Below are 13,812 nucleotides of genomic sequence, written 5' to 3' on the forward strand. Positions count from 1 at the left end.
ATAATCAATATGCATGGAGATAAAAATACACACAAGCACATACCGACATACTGTATACACATCCCTGTTTGTGTGTGTTTGGTTGTGAGGTCAGTGGCTACTGGCTGCCTCATCTGCATTTGCTGATGGTCAGTATTGGATTATATCATGTTAAATACAAGCACATGCGCAACTGCAATGACATCACACACACATACACACGCACACAGAATTTATACTTAGTGCCATGCACTCCCAGAAGAAAAGCCACACCATATGTAGAGAATTAGAGAACATCGACATGTGTTGCTCATCTCATCCATCTTCCTTCTTTAAGCTATCACATGTGGCCAGGCTGAGGCATTGAACTAAATAGTGAAGTAATTGATCAAAAGCTCTTTTCCTTGAACAATAGCATGTCTCAAACAAAGGGTCTTGTCATTTTATTTTATTCTTTATGAAATACACAATAACAGAAATGTTTTAAACATCAGGGCTTGACTTGTGCCTTTGCTCTTGGTCGTTCCTTTAACAATTTGCTACTTTTAGTTAACCTTGATCCTTTAATGAGCTGACTTCCTCTGACCTCCAAAGTCTGTTTCCCAAATTTAGACAGCAGTATAAAAGGCTTTTCCATTGCCATTGTTCCTAAGATACACCGATATTTCATAATATTCTACTGCTGTGCCTGTGTGTTGTATGTTTGGTTAGTGCTGTTTGGTATTTTAAGTTTTAACTGTGACATATTGTGATGTGATTTTGCTCTAAGCTAACTCTGATGCACTACATCATATAGCGGCCAGTAAGAATGTACTTAGGCACAGCTGTGCTTTGTTCTAAATGCTCAGCAGTCTAAGATGCTTACAATGAAACAAATGTCCACTTGATCTCAAGGATGAACTGATTAGAATTTGATGGTCAGAGGCTATATAGCCTCTGAAAAATGTGTTTTGTACATACAAAACACATTGTTGGCCATAACTCAAGAATTCATACGTTAATTATGACAATTTCCCACAAAAGTCCATTAGGATAAAATTATGACATTTCGGACAGACATGGATATCAAATGCAAGTTGACTGGTTGGCGAAGGCAAACAACTGTGAATTTTTGATTCTAGTTCAGTCTGGACCAAAGTGGTGGACCGACTGAGCGAGCCTTTGCCATTGCTACAGACTTTCCGCCAGCATGGCTTAAAATAAATGATTTGATCATGTCCAGTATACCCCAAGTGGCCCTAATGTATCACTACAATCAGAATGAATGTATGAAGTAACTGAAGGTCCACTGTGTTACAGCTATTGGCCTGCTGAGAGAGAGGGAGCCTGGAGCCTTCGTTATTCGGGACAGTCACTCGTTCAGGGGGGCTTACGGCTTGGCTATGAAGGTCGCCTCTCCTCCACCCTCAGTGCATCAGAACAAGAAAGGTAGAGGGGCAGGACGCTGCTTTACATGAATGAGTTACTGATGCAACAAATATTTACTCCAGTCACTCTTCTTCGTTTACGTGATTAAAGTTAATATCCTGGTAACAAAGATAGGAGGTGATGTCTACATGTTAATCGGCTGTGTATTCCTTCTGTTTTGTTACAGGTGATGTCAACAACGAGCTCGTGAGACACTTCCTGATTGAGAGCAGCCCTAAAGGAGTGAAGCTGAAGGGTTGTCCCAACGAGCCTTACTTTGGTCAGTGGAAGCCCTGCCTTCCTCCCTGAAGTACACACTCACATATGCACTGACAGCTTATTTAAAAAGTGTTTGGAAGAAAAGTCAAACAGTAGTGCTCCTTTTCTGTGTCTCTTTTCCAGTTCTATAACACGTCATCCTACTGTTATATTATAGTATTGACTGTAGTGAGCCAACTCATGTTCTCCTTGTTTGTGTGCGTGGATTGAGAGTGACTGTACACTTTTTGTCTTGCCTCTACTTGTTTCTGCTTCCTCTCCTGTCTTCAACCCCTAACTCCATTCATCACTATAAAGTTACTGTTTATATTTGTTTTATTTTAATAACAAAAAATTATGATTTTTTTTTCTACATTACTAATAGTTTGTTTTTCTTACCATTGTAAATCTAACAAGTTACATTTAACCAAATCCATCTGACCTAAAAAGATGAATTATGGGAAGTGGAGTTCCTCCTGACAGGAATAGAACCGTTTTTGTTGTCACAATGAAATGATGTGCGTCAATTTTACTAAGTGTGTTTACAAGTCTTGGGGAATACTACTGCATATGTGAAAAAAGTTGTATAAAGTGTTTTGTGCTCTGTGTTCTTTGACAGGCTGTCTGTCTGCCTTGGTCTACCAACATGCAATCACACCACTTGCCCTACCCTGCAAACTACTTATCCCTACCACAGGTCGGTGGATCCAAATGTGTGTTATCAGGATCGCTACAGCTAAAAGCTCTATTTAAACTGAGAGAGTATTACAGAAGTGACACAAATTATAAATAATCAGGATGAAGCCCTGAGAGGCAAGTGAGAAAAAGGTTTTGTCAGGATAATTAAGTTCCTTTTCTTTTTTGATGAAAGATGAAAGAAAAAAGTTACTCTCTTTTTCATATGTGAAAACAGGTGATTTTTTGTTGTTGTTGTTGCCAGGATCATTTATGTTTAAATTGTAAAATGCACCACTACTCCATGTTCTAAATAGGATTCAAATAATTAATGTGTTATTATTTTAGTCCTATTTATAACATGAGGTAGTGGTGGAGCATTTCAGGCTCTTGTGGCTGAAATGAGCATTACAACAACACTTAGAATAAACATTTTGACAAAAAGAAAAATCACCTGCCAAAACTTAGAAAAATTATCCTGGCAAAACCTTTTTCCAGCTGTTTCATAGTTTTTTCACTTGTTCTTAAATCATTAACAGACGAAAGAAAACAATTTAGATCAGGCGATCTAAGGATCAGATGATCCATAGAAAATGGATCATCCAAAACTAAATTGCTCTCTTGCCTCTCAGGGCAAGAGAGAGTTCCGTAGAGTTGCCCCACCTACCCCACATTTTTAAATTAGTTTTGTTCCAGAAATTTCCACCTATGAATATTTCTGTTGCTATGTATGATTTAAAACTGATTACCTTAAAAGTGTCTTTACTGCAAGCAGGATATACAGTATTTACAGTGGTGAGACTAGAACCTACATAGTAACCTAGTAATAGGCATATGCTGATGTTCAATGAAGGAAATGATGATGAAAAAACTGAATTTTATGCCAGAACTTTCCTTGTCTCTTGTTTTATGAAGATCTCATTGAGGAAGTGCCAGAAGTTGCAGCACCAAATCCAGTGGCTGAAAGGCTGAAACAAGGAGCAGGTAAAACAATAAACTCACTTTCATTCATTCTTATTGTTAACAGCAATCCAGTGACAGTCTCAGTTTTTGACCCTCAACAAAAGTCGACACAGCTTTGAGATTCTAGGACATTAATGATCACGATATTAATGTGTCCCAAATCATCTTATTCACTTGTTCTGACAACATGACATCCTTGTTATCCCAGTGCAGAGGGCCCCTGCTGATTCCCATGGTAAACCCTGTGCACTTTTATTTGGAAACCTACATCTGGAATGTGCATCCTGTATGTTTGTCCGTGTATGTTTAACCTGCACAAAGACAAAAGATTATTGGCCCTGTGTAACAGAATCCCTTGAGATGTTTCTCCGATTGTATCTGTTAACATTAGCATCCAGTTTCTTGTCTGTAACAGGCATAATGTTTTATGTGGAATGATTTGGATGGATTTGTTTCTAAAATGGTTTGAGCCCAGCTTTGTTCCAGACAGCATGTCATGAAAGGAAATCAAATATTTTTGCATGAATAGGTCAAAACAAGCAGAATTAATTTTGAAATATATACAATTTGTATGTTTTGCCCTTGCTGAATGATCGTTCCATTTGACATTTCTTTTGTTATTTGACCGGGACATCTGTTCTCTTTGCAGCGTGCAACGTGCTCTACATCAACTCAGTGGACATGGAGTCCCTGACAGGCCCTCAGGCTGTTGCCAAGGCCATATCTGAGACACTGGCTGCCACTTCTCCAGCTACGGCCACCATTGTGCACTTCAAGGTGTCTTCACAAGGCATCACGCTGACCGACAACCAGAGGAAGTAAGTCCAGATACCACCCATCCACTGTTCAACGACGTCTTGAAAGATGCCTCATAAGATCAACATTGCATAACATGAGGAGATTTAGCTGCAGACAGAGTTTGATGTCTGAACACGTAAAATAGTTTGTTTTTGAAGGACAAGTGTCAACATGAGCCACTGCACACAGTCAGAGGCAATACATACTTATTAACAAAGGATACGGGTGGTATTATTTACTACAGTATTTAATTCAAAACCCAACTTTGTGTTGTGCAATGTGCGAGGATGAATAACACGCTTTGCCAAACCAGACTTAAAACCTCAACTGATACATCGGCATGGCAGATTACACGGCATTACAAAATATATTGGTATCCACGTAACCTTTAGAAATAGTTGTAGGCCTACATCAATGCCAAAGTATTGGCCTCAAAACTTCAGCAAAATCGAGCAGTAGAGCTACATCACACACATAGACTCTATATAAGAAGTGGACATAGTCATTGCTTTGTAGACTACATTTTTGAAGCCTTGAGTTTGGCATTTTGTCCGTCGCTATCTTGTTTTTTTGGAACCAGAAGTTACACGAAAAGGTGAAGCTATTTACAACAAAAAGCTGAACAAAAAAGGTGTGTGCTGTAAGACACTTTCGCATTGGCTTCACTTTTTAGACCCGGATGTTGCCCCTTGATCACAGAGAAACATACACATTGAGCAGAATGTTTCAACTCTGATCTAAGAACTCCAGAGACAACTAAATGGGAAAAAAAACACTCAGTTACAATCAGTAGCTGATGTATCAGAACACGTGTTGGACACGTGTTATCCAATAGAGTCTGCATTAAGTTGAAGTTAGTTTAAAGTTAATAATGATCAGTTGTACCTGTTTTACCAATTTCCTGGTAATGCTGTAATTATAAGCATAATGATGTACGCTACCTCCAGATTAAACTCATTTTGACGTATTCAAGTATAAAGCATATTATCTGCGGATGCAGATAATACACATTTTAACCATGTTTTAAATTTTATTTTCGTATTCTATTCCACTGTTTTCTGTAATCTATATTTTGGTTTGCTGCTTTTCTAGGCTTTTCTTCCGACGCCACTATCCTACCAACACTGTCACGTTCTGCGATACTGACCCTCAGGACAGAAAGTGAGTACAGACATGGAAATTATTTCTTAAAACGCAATTAGTGGTTTATTTTAGGGTGCTCAAATGCAAATATGCTGACCAAGACACTTTACTAGCTTATTTGATCTTTGTCCACTGTTTGCATTATTATTTCTACTATTGATGCAATTAACTTCTCAGAAAACCAGCACTTCCACAATTCATCAGTATGCAGCTGTTAACACATACTTTCTTCACATCTTTACAGGTGGAACAAGCCTGAGGGAGGCACAGCCAAGTAAGTAACCCTCTGTGGATCACAGTGCTCCTGTTGATCTGATATTCCTACAGAACAAGGAAAAAGGAGGGTTACATGGAGCCTGTGATTGTGAAAACTGCATTGTTGTATATTTAAAATATACATCTTGTGTTTAGAGTGCATGAAGAAAATAAAACTATAAAATACAAGTGGTGCACTTCAGCCTCTGGTGGCCGACATGAGAATTACGACAAACAATTGATCCTGACAAAACATATATTTTCACCTGCTAAGACTTTGATATGGATTCTATTATAGACTCCATCCAATGCTTATACACGGCATCTTTTACAAGTAAATCTTTAACTTTGTCTTTTCAGGCTGTTTGGGTTTGTGGCGCGTAAGCAGGGAAGCACAACGGACAACGTCAGCCACCTCTTTGCTGAGATGGACCCTGACCAGCCTGCCAACGCCATCGTCAACTTCGTCTCCAAGATGATCTCCTCGCAGAAACGATGAGAGCCGTCTGCAAACACTGGCGCCTTTCTTTTCAATGCCTTTGGTTATTTTATTTCCTTTTAACCTCAGACACTTACTATCTGTTTTGGACAATTTAGCATTTGGTTTTTGCGCGTCACCTTATTTTTCCTGCTCTTTTACATTTACGTGTGTCTGTGTGAAAGAGAACAAGACAGAGTGTGTGTGTGTGTGTGTGTGTGTGTGTGTGTGTATGTGCAGCTTGCATGCATGTGCTTTTCTTTTTGGACGGACTCCAGAATGGACCAGAGGAAGTGCAGGATGGTGCGTGGCTGTGTGTGACAATGGGGCGGAGGGCGATTCTGATCTCCCGGGCAGGGTAGCGCATGAACAGGAAGAGGGAATGACATTGTGTGTGCAAATGTTATTTTGTGAGGAATTGTTTCATTTTTATTTTTTTAAAGAAAAAGTCAAGTTGTGTGATGTGAAGGTGGATTGTAAATCTATCAGGCTTTTTGACTGGTCAACCAAAGATTTAAAAAAAAAAAAAGTAGTCAGGGCGCGTATAGTGTGCCACTGTCGGAGGTTCGGAAGTATTCTTTTGTAAAACAAATATGGCTGCTTAATCAAAAATCCTGAACTGTTTCTTTCTGTATGTACTGATACTGTAGGTCAATTCTGCACCGATGCCATCTCGCAAACAATGTTTTCGGACATTTCTGCAGCTGGTGAGGTCTCTGTAAATATTCTAGATTGCTTTATGAGTAGGACTGTTCTAGATAATATGTGGTGCCTGACTTTCTTTTGTAATGCAGAGCTTTTTAAGAAAAAGAAGAACGTAAAACTTTTCCAGGCGGTCTTAAATATGCAAATAGCCAATCTTGGAAATACGGTTGTTCTCCAAAATTCCATAGATCCTTCTTTTTTCGGTGTTGTAGTGTCGCTAAAGATGCAACAGATGTTATTCCTCTGAAGTGCAGCTAGAGTGTGAAAATATCAGCTAAAAACGTTTTTTTTTGTGTATTTACGCAAAGTCTCTGGATTGTTTTGGTCAGACAAGGAAAGAAGAGGGTTAGCCTCCGATCTGCCATCATTCTCTGTTCAGTCACGCACGATTTTGCTCGTTTCTGAAGGGCCTATTGTTATTTTGTGAGGACGATCTTTATAGAGAAGTGTTGTTGATATACTGCTCTTCAGTTTTCCGTGTTCAAATTTTTCCGTCAATAGCTCTTTTGCGTCAGCCGGCCAAAACTGTTAACACTCACACCCTACCCAAAAGTAAGCTATACATATACATATAAATATACATATATAGATATATATAAAAACTTCCAAACAGTGACTTAAGATATTTATTTTTGTGCTTTGTTGCTCTATGTTATCTTGTATACATGTATTATAAAGTATACATCAAGATTACTGAAAGTGAGAAGAAAAGATATTTTCTCTTTTATTATTTTTGGCTAAAGTCAAGTGCATTGACATATATATAAGGTGTAAAGTGTGTGCATTTCAATCTGTTGTTTTTATTCATGTTTTTTGTCACAGCATTTCTTCCTTTTGTTAACATTCTTGTTTTTTTGGGGAGGTTTTATTTTTGTTTTTTAAGAGAAGGGGGAATATTTTGTATGAAAGATTACTGTTACTAAAGTCCAAATTGGAGTTATCTGAAAGTGATGCCAACACAATTGTTTTATTAACTTAAACCTGCCTAGAAAATACATTGTCCAAGTTTAGCACTTAAATGTTGAAGTATTATCAGTATGTTTCTACTTGTCAAAAGAGGAGATATTGGAAATTGACGGACCCATTTCATGTCATATTTGCATGTGTGGAGGCAGATTTACTAGTTCCTGTCGTTCTGCAGCACCTCAGCATGAGTCTGAGGCTTGTTCATGGAAAACTAGTCGGATCAGTCAGTAGCTGCTGCCCTCGTGTGGTGTGGAAAGATCATTACAAAAGGAACCACGTTTATTTCTAACAGTGTTTTAGCTGTGGCACGACAAAGGGTAAATGTTAAAGTAATCTGATCACTGAGAAAATTAAATTTTATTTTAATGTTGATTCATATGCCAATCTTTTTAGCAAAGGAGTTTTTCTTTTGCATTTCAAAGTGGCAATCCTTAAGATTTCGTTCCTGGTTGGTTTGGCGACACCCTATTCACTGGTGGTAACAACTAATGTGGTTTAATACTACAAGTCCCAGAATACCGAGGGCAGCAAAACAAATTATTGTCATTTTAATAAAGAAGTCAGTAAAAAATTGGCCTTTTCCATCATTCTGTGAGCAACCATAATCTGATGTTATGCTGCAAAAGGCACGAGTCCAGGAACAGAGATAGTGGATGTTGTTGGTTACCTGGCTGAGAAGTTGGAGGTGGGCAGCCGAAGGCCTGCAGCTCACTGTGGCTGCTTCTGACTCTGCCATTACTCTCTGCATTATTTAAAACTGATCCGCTGACCAAAATGACCCTTGTCTTGTTTTGCAGAAGCATTTCTAATGAACGATAGTGGTCAGTGTCAAGCTCACTGACAAATACATTGCATTTCCTTTGAGAACTTCATAATAAAAGTCAACTGGTGTTTCACCAGTTAAATGCTTTTAATGTGAAACTGCAGCAGTTCGGTAATGTTGCCACAGACACTCAGCTCTTAGTACTGCAAATATACAAATATTGCAATACTTTCATCAGTGGGCCATAGGCTCAATCACCATTATGTTACTTCATTCAGCGATAGATCGTGAGTTAACAAACGTTTATTTCAATGAAAATCTTTGAGATTGCCATTTTTTATTCACATTCAAGGATTGAGTAGTAGAGATGATGACTCCCACCTTTATGCCTGATGTGCTAAAATAAGTTGGCAGCATGATGTAAACCAATTAAATAAGAGTTAGTGTGGGGGCCTACATTCTGACTCAAATGTACGTCTTCAAAAAAAAAAAAAAACAGCACTTACCAGGCTTTTATATCTGACTAGAATGTTCCATTATTTATTAGCAAGAGCATGCATGCTCAAGTCAACTTGTTATCTTAACGCTGCTGTAATTTGTACACAGTATCCTCAAGTTTTACCCGACCCAGCCCTTCACAGAGAGATGCCCAGTGGTAGTTATCAGCAGGTTTTGACTTTCACGTGTCTTGACAGAAGAATCTATATTTTTGCCTACAAAACGCTTGTTGAGAAAAGAGGACGTCCTCTTATTCAAACTGAATGTTCATCATTTGTTTGCCAAGATGGAAACTCCAGTGGCATGTGCCCACTTTGACAGATCAGTCTGGACTGTAGAATGTGTGTGAATGAGCTACTATGCCTGTATAGAGCGTTGTCATTTTTGGTTTGCTACATTGTATGGCTTTTACTATTTCTGATGGAAGAAAACACATTAAAAAGCAGTACAAATCTAAATGTATATAACAATGTCTTTTTTTTCTTCTGTTAAACTAACTTGATGGGAATTAAGAGGTTTTTAGGTTAAGGCCCTGTCACACATATACGTATCGCAGAAACGTATGCCGGCGTATATGAAAGTAGCTCAGAGTCCAAATACGTCCAACTTTTCCACAGCGGTGCTGTAACTGAAGTACACATAACAAATACATAACAAATTATTATACGTATGTCAAACCTATTGATAGCGTATCACTTACTTATTTAAAACGTATCAGAGCGTCTGGCCAACGGAGCTGGAAAAGTGCCATAAGTTTAACATAGGTTACGAATAGGTTATCCACTCGTTATCAATAAGTTGGCTGTAGCCGACGTAGCCTATATCTAACGTATTCACGTACTGTATTCACATACTTTATTCACGTAGTTATGTATTCACGTAGGTATTCACGTACTGTATTTACGTAGGTAGGTATTCACGTAGGTATTCACCTACTGTATTCACGTAGGTATTCACATACTGTATTCACATAGGTATTCACGTACTGTATTCACGTAGGTTTTCACGTACTGTATTTACGTAGGTATTCACATACTGTATTTACGTAGGTAGGTATTTACATAGGTATTCACCTACTGTATTTACGTAGGTAGGTATTCACGTAGGTATTGTCGTACTGTATTTACGTAGGTATTTACATTCTGTATTTACGTAGGTAGGTATTCACGTAGGTATTCACGTACTGTGTTCACGAAGGTATTCACGTACTGTATTCACGTACGTATTCAATATTCACGTATGTCTAACGTAACGTAATTATGTGTAACGGCTGCATAACTTATGAAGCACACGTTGGGTATGTCCGAAAAATTTCAACACACTCAAAACATTTTCACAGACTCAGCGTTCAACAACGCACCCCAGCGTAACACCGCATGCTCTTAACAAATACTTACTTACCTTATATCAACGTACACCAGTGTATTGCCGATATTTTGTATACGCCATATTTTTGTATACGGTATGCATTCGTTGAGCATTCGTCTGATACATTTTGTATAAGTAAGTGATACTCTATCAATAGGTTGAACATACGTATCTGTATACGTTCACTTTTTCGATCCGATCCGATGAAAAGTTGGACGTATATGGACTCTGACAAAATGTGAGCTATTTTTCGTATACGTTTCCGCCATACGGATATGTGTGACAGGGCCTTTAGTTTAGTATAGTTAGCTACACTAAACCTTAGCTATAGCAATGACACATCAGGAAGTAGTCATATCCATCGTTCTTGTAATGGTTATAATGTGTTTTGAAAGGTAATGACAAACTCTTTTTTTTCAGTTAGTTTGGAGGGCCCGACCTAACTGCAATGCTGATTAAACAAACCCTGTGCTGTGTGATGTTTCATCATTTCTGTTAAAGAGTTTGATTATTAGTAGAAATGTGCTATGTAGGGACCAGTGGCGGGCCGTGCATTTCACACCTAGGCCTTCAGTGATGTCCTACAGTCCTACCTGAATTATTCCACCTCTTGATACCATCATTATGACGCCATGGCTCTATAAACTATACATTTAGACAGAAACGCAGTATAACCGGGCGTTGCATCACCCTAACAACAGAGTTATATTAATATTTACGAAACATTTAGTTGTAAATAGCAGGCATTCCCTGCAATACAATGTGCAGTGCCTCTCGGAGGCTGTGAGCCGGGGGTACCGCTCGTAGTTAGTGATTTGAAAGTGGCGGACAAACCCTTTTCCCAGCTGTGATAGGCTCGCTAGCGTCGGGGTTGGCCTTTCTCTTCTCACGATGTCTATCTTTTCTTGAAAAGTTCGTCTTGAAAATGGTGTTGTAATTATATCTGCGACCAAATCGATCTCTTCTCCTCCTTCAGCCATTGTGGGTTGAAAAAAACCAGCTTGTAGAAATCTACACAAATTAGCTCGTTCAAAGTTTGCTAGCTCTGCATAGCTCTGCCTCTCAATAGTGCGTATCCAATCAAAAGACTGCACGTGCTGACGTTATCGTACGCCTGCTAGCTGGCCCCAGTGTCCCGAACTCGAAATCTGATTGGTTAATGCCACAGTTTTGTCTCCGTTCACTTTAAGCGACAGGCGCCCGCACTGTTGATTCTGAAGGCCTAAGGGCAGATTTCTTGGACCCTGGCAACACATTATGGCTGAAATATGATTGGATAAAAGCTCTAACATAAAGGCCAGCCCTCCAAATCTCGATCTAAGGCTGGAAGCAGCGCAACCAAGAGGAAAGCTATGAAATGAAGAGAATAGACTATGGGGAATAATTTAATACATATTTGTGGAAAAAATATATAAAAATTAAATGTATATTCTGATGATGTTTAGGCCAGCAAAGAAGGCCTTGCTGGCCCTGACGGCCCACCACTGGTAGGGACTGAACTGTGGAAATGCATTGTAAGAAATTTGTGACTGCATTAAAGAAAAACATATTATTTTACACTTTATTACATTTTGTTACCATAAAAAAACATATGTAAAGAAACCAATGTGGTCATGAAATAGAGCCGACCCATTTTGTGTAACGTCTGCAGGTTGCCAGATTGAAATGGCAATTAGGTTGGAGAAATAACTAAAGCTTCAGGCTTCAGGAGGATGAAACACGTCTTTGTTGCAGCCGTACAAAAAATGGCTTTTATATTATAATATAAAGTCCAGTTGAGCTTCAGCTACCGGGCTCGTTGCTAGGGCATTCTCATGACATCACTGCATTAGTTTTAAACTGTTGTAATGAAATGTTGTGTTTTTTTTTTTTTTTAAATGAAGACATTTAAAAATAAGCAGGCTGCAGGAATGTGGCACTATTACATGTTCTCTAAACATTGTCATTCCTCTTTATTTCAATGATGTAATGAGGTCTTGAAAACTCCAAATGAAAGGACATAAAAAGCATGAGAATGTTTAAGAAAGATTATGTTTTAAAGAAACTCTGCCACTTTTTTTATATTACAGCGTGCAGAGACTGCAGAATGAGATGACAGGACCAGGCTGGGAATTTCATCATTTCTAGCCCGTTAGCAGGAGGAGAATACTCACATTTCTTCTCCTACTTGAAAGACTACAGGGGTGGGGGGTCAGTTTTGAGTGCATCCCCTCAATAGGCGAAGGAGACACTACACTACAATGCGCATATCTTTAGTGGAGCAGAGCAGAGAGACACTTCTCACGTTTCTCAAACATGTTGCATTGTCACAAGCATTGTCTGGACAAGGACTGCCCAAAGTGGGGCTCATGGGCCAGGGTTGGCCCGCTGTAGGATTTGATTTGGCAGGAAAAACAATATGTAGGATCACTAATTATTAACCACTTTTCATAATCTGAGCACAGCAGGAAGAGTGACACTTCAAACAGGAAATTTGTTTGACACGAGTAAGATAAGAGAACTTGGGTTCCTTGTACCATTTTGCATTTCGAAAATACAATCAAATGCAATAGGTGTTTGCTTTTGGCTCATTGCCCACCATTAAGGGAAAACAATTGGATCCCTGGTATAAGAATGTCATAAAACATGTCATGATATAGTAAGTCATAAAATAAGTATTAAAAACTTATAATATAGTAGAGCAAAAACATTTAATAAAAACGTCATAGTATAGTAACAAACATTGATGATATAGTATGTCATTAAAAATGTCATAGTGTATGCCATACAAATGTTCATTAAAAAAATTATTATAAAGTTAGTCTGTCACAAAAATATCATACAACATGTCATAGTATAGTATATCATAACAAATAAAATAAAAAAGATAATAATTTAACATGGCAGAAAAAAATATCATAGTAGAGTATGGCATATATGCCATAGTATGGAATATTATGAAAACAAACGTCATAGTATAATAGAGAGGGAGCGATCATCTCTGGCGGCCATGTTGCTGCCGGATTACGGCGCAACTTCACCCGGTGGAATCAAAGGGGTAATGTTTGTGTCAAACCGTCATCAGAGGCAGAGGAAACAGCCAAATCAGCTGGGACAATGCGGGCCAATAAACCATCAGGTATTCAAATGGCATTAGAGCACTCGTAGCGTTATAAGTAGTTAAGCACAGCAATGCTTTGAGCTATGCTTATATCAGCGTGCAAACATGCTCGCAGTGACAATGCTAACATGCTGATCTTCAGCAGCTAATGATCACCATCTTGGTTTAGCGTGTTAGCATGCCATTGCATGTATGCTAGTGTTTGCTAATTAGCACACAATGAAGGGATCACCACAGTTATTAAAATTAATTCTGAAAGAAACATAAATGTCTGTACCAAATTTCATGGCAATCCATTCTATAGTTGTCGAGACAGTTCACAAAAAAACAAACACATGCCAACCCCATGGTGGTGCTACAGGAAAAATTAGGGGGTCACCAAAGTCAGTAGGTTTCATTCTCTGGGGACCTTGTATGTCCAATATTTCATGGCAATGCATCTAATAGTTGTCGAGA

General features: G+C 38.6%; 1 protein-coding gene across 10 annotated transcripts in view; it reads left to right on the forward strand.

Annotated features, from left to right (window-relative positions):
• The window catches only part of tns1b (tensin 1b), a 179,157-nt gene extending 169,811 nt beyond the window's left edge, over positions 1–9,346 (forward strand). For 8 of the 10 annotated variants that reach the window (XM_029459542.1, XM_029459539.1, XM_029459537.1 and 5 more), the window contains 9 exons: positions 1,279–1,407; positions 1,574–1,666; positions 2,264–2,341; positions 3,235–3,303; positions 3,491–3,517; positions 3,932–4,100; positions 5,173–5,241; positions 5,468–5,497; positions 5,839–9,346. In XM_029459542.1, the coding sequence (XP_029315402.1) occupies positions 1,279–1,407; positions 1,574–1,666; positions 2,264–2,341; positions 3,235–3,303; positions 3,491–3,517; positions 3,932–4,100; positions 5,173–5,241; positions 5,468–5,497; positions 5,839–5,977 (803 nt within the window). In that variant the 3' untranslated portion in view covers positions 5,978–9,346. The remainder of the gene's footprint in view (positions 1–1,278; positions 1,408–1,573; positions 1,667–2,263; positions 2,342–3,234; positions 3,304–3,490; positions 3,518–3,931; positions 4,101–5,172; positions 5,242–5,467; positions 5,498–5,838) is intronic. The other 2 variants (XM_029459540.1, XM_029459547.1) reach the window with 1 other exon arrangement.
• The last annotated feature ends 4,466 nt before the right edge of the window (positions 9,347–13,812 follow it).

Source organism: Cottoperca gobio, chromosome 21 (genome assembly GCF_900634415.1).
Source record: "Cottoperca gobio chromosome 21, fCotGob3.1, whole genome shotgun sequence".
NCBI classification, from domain to species: domain Eukaryota; kingdom Metazoa; phylum Chordata; class Actinopteri; order Perciformes; family Bovichtidae; genus Cottoperca; species Cottoperca gobio.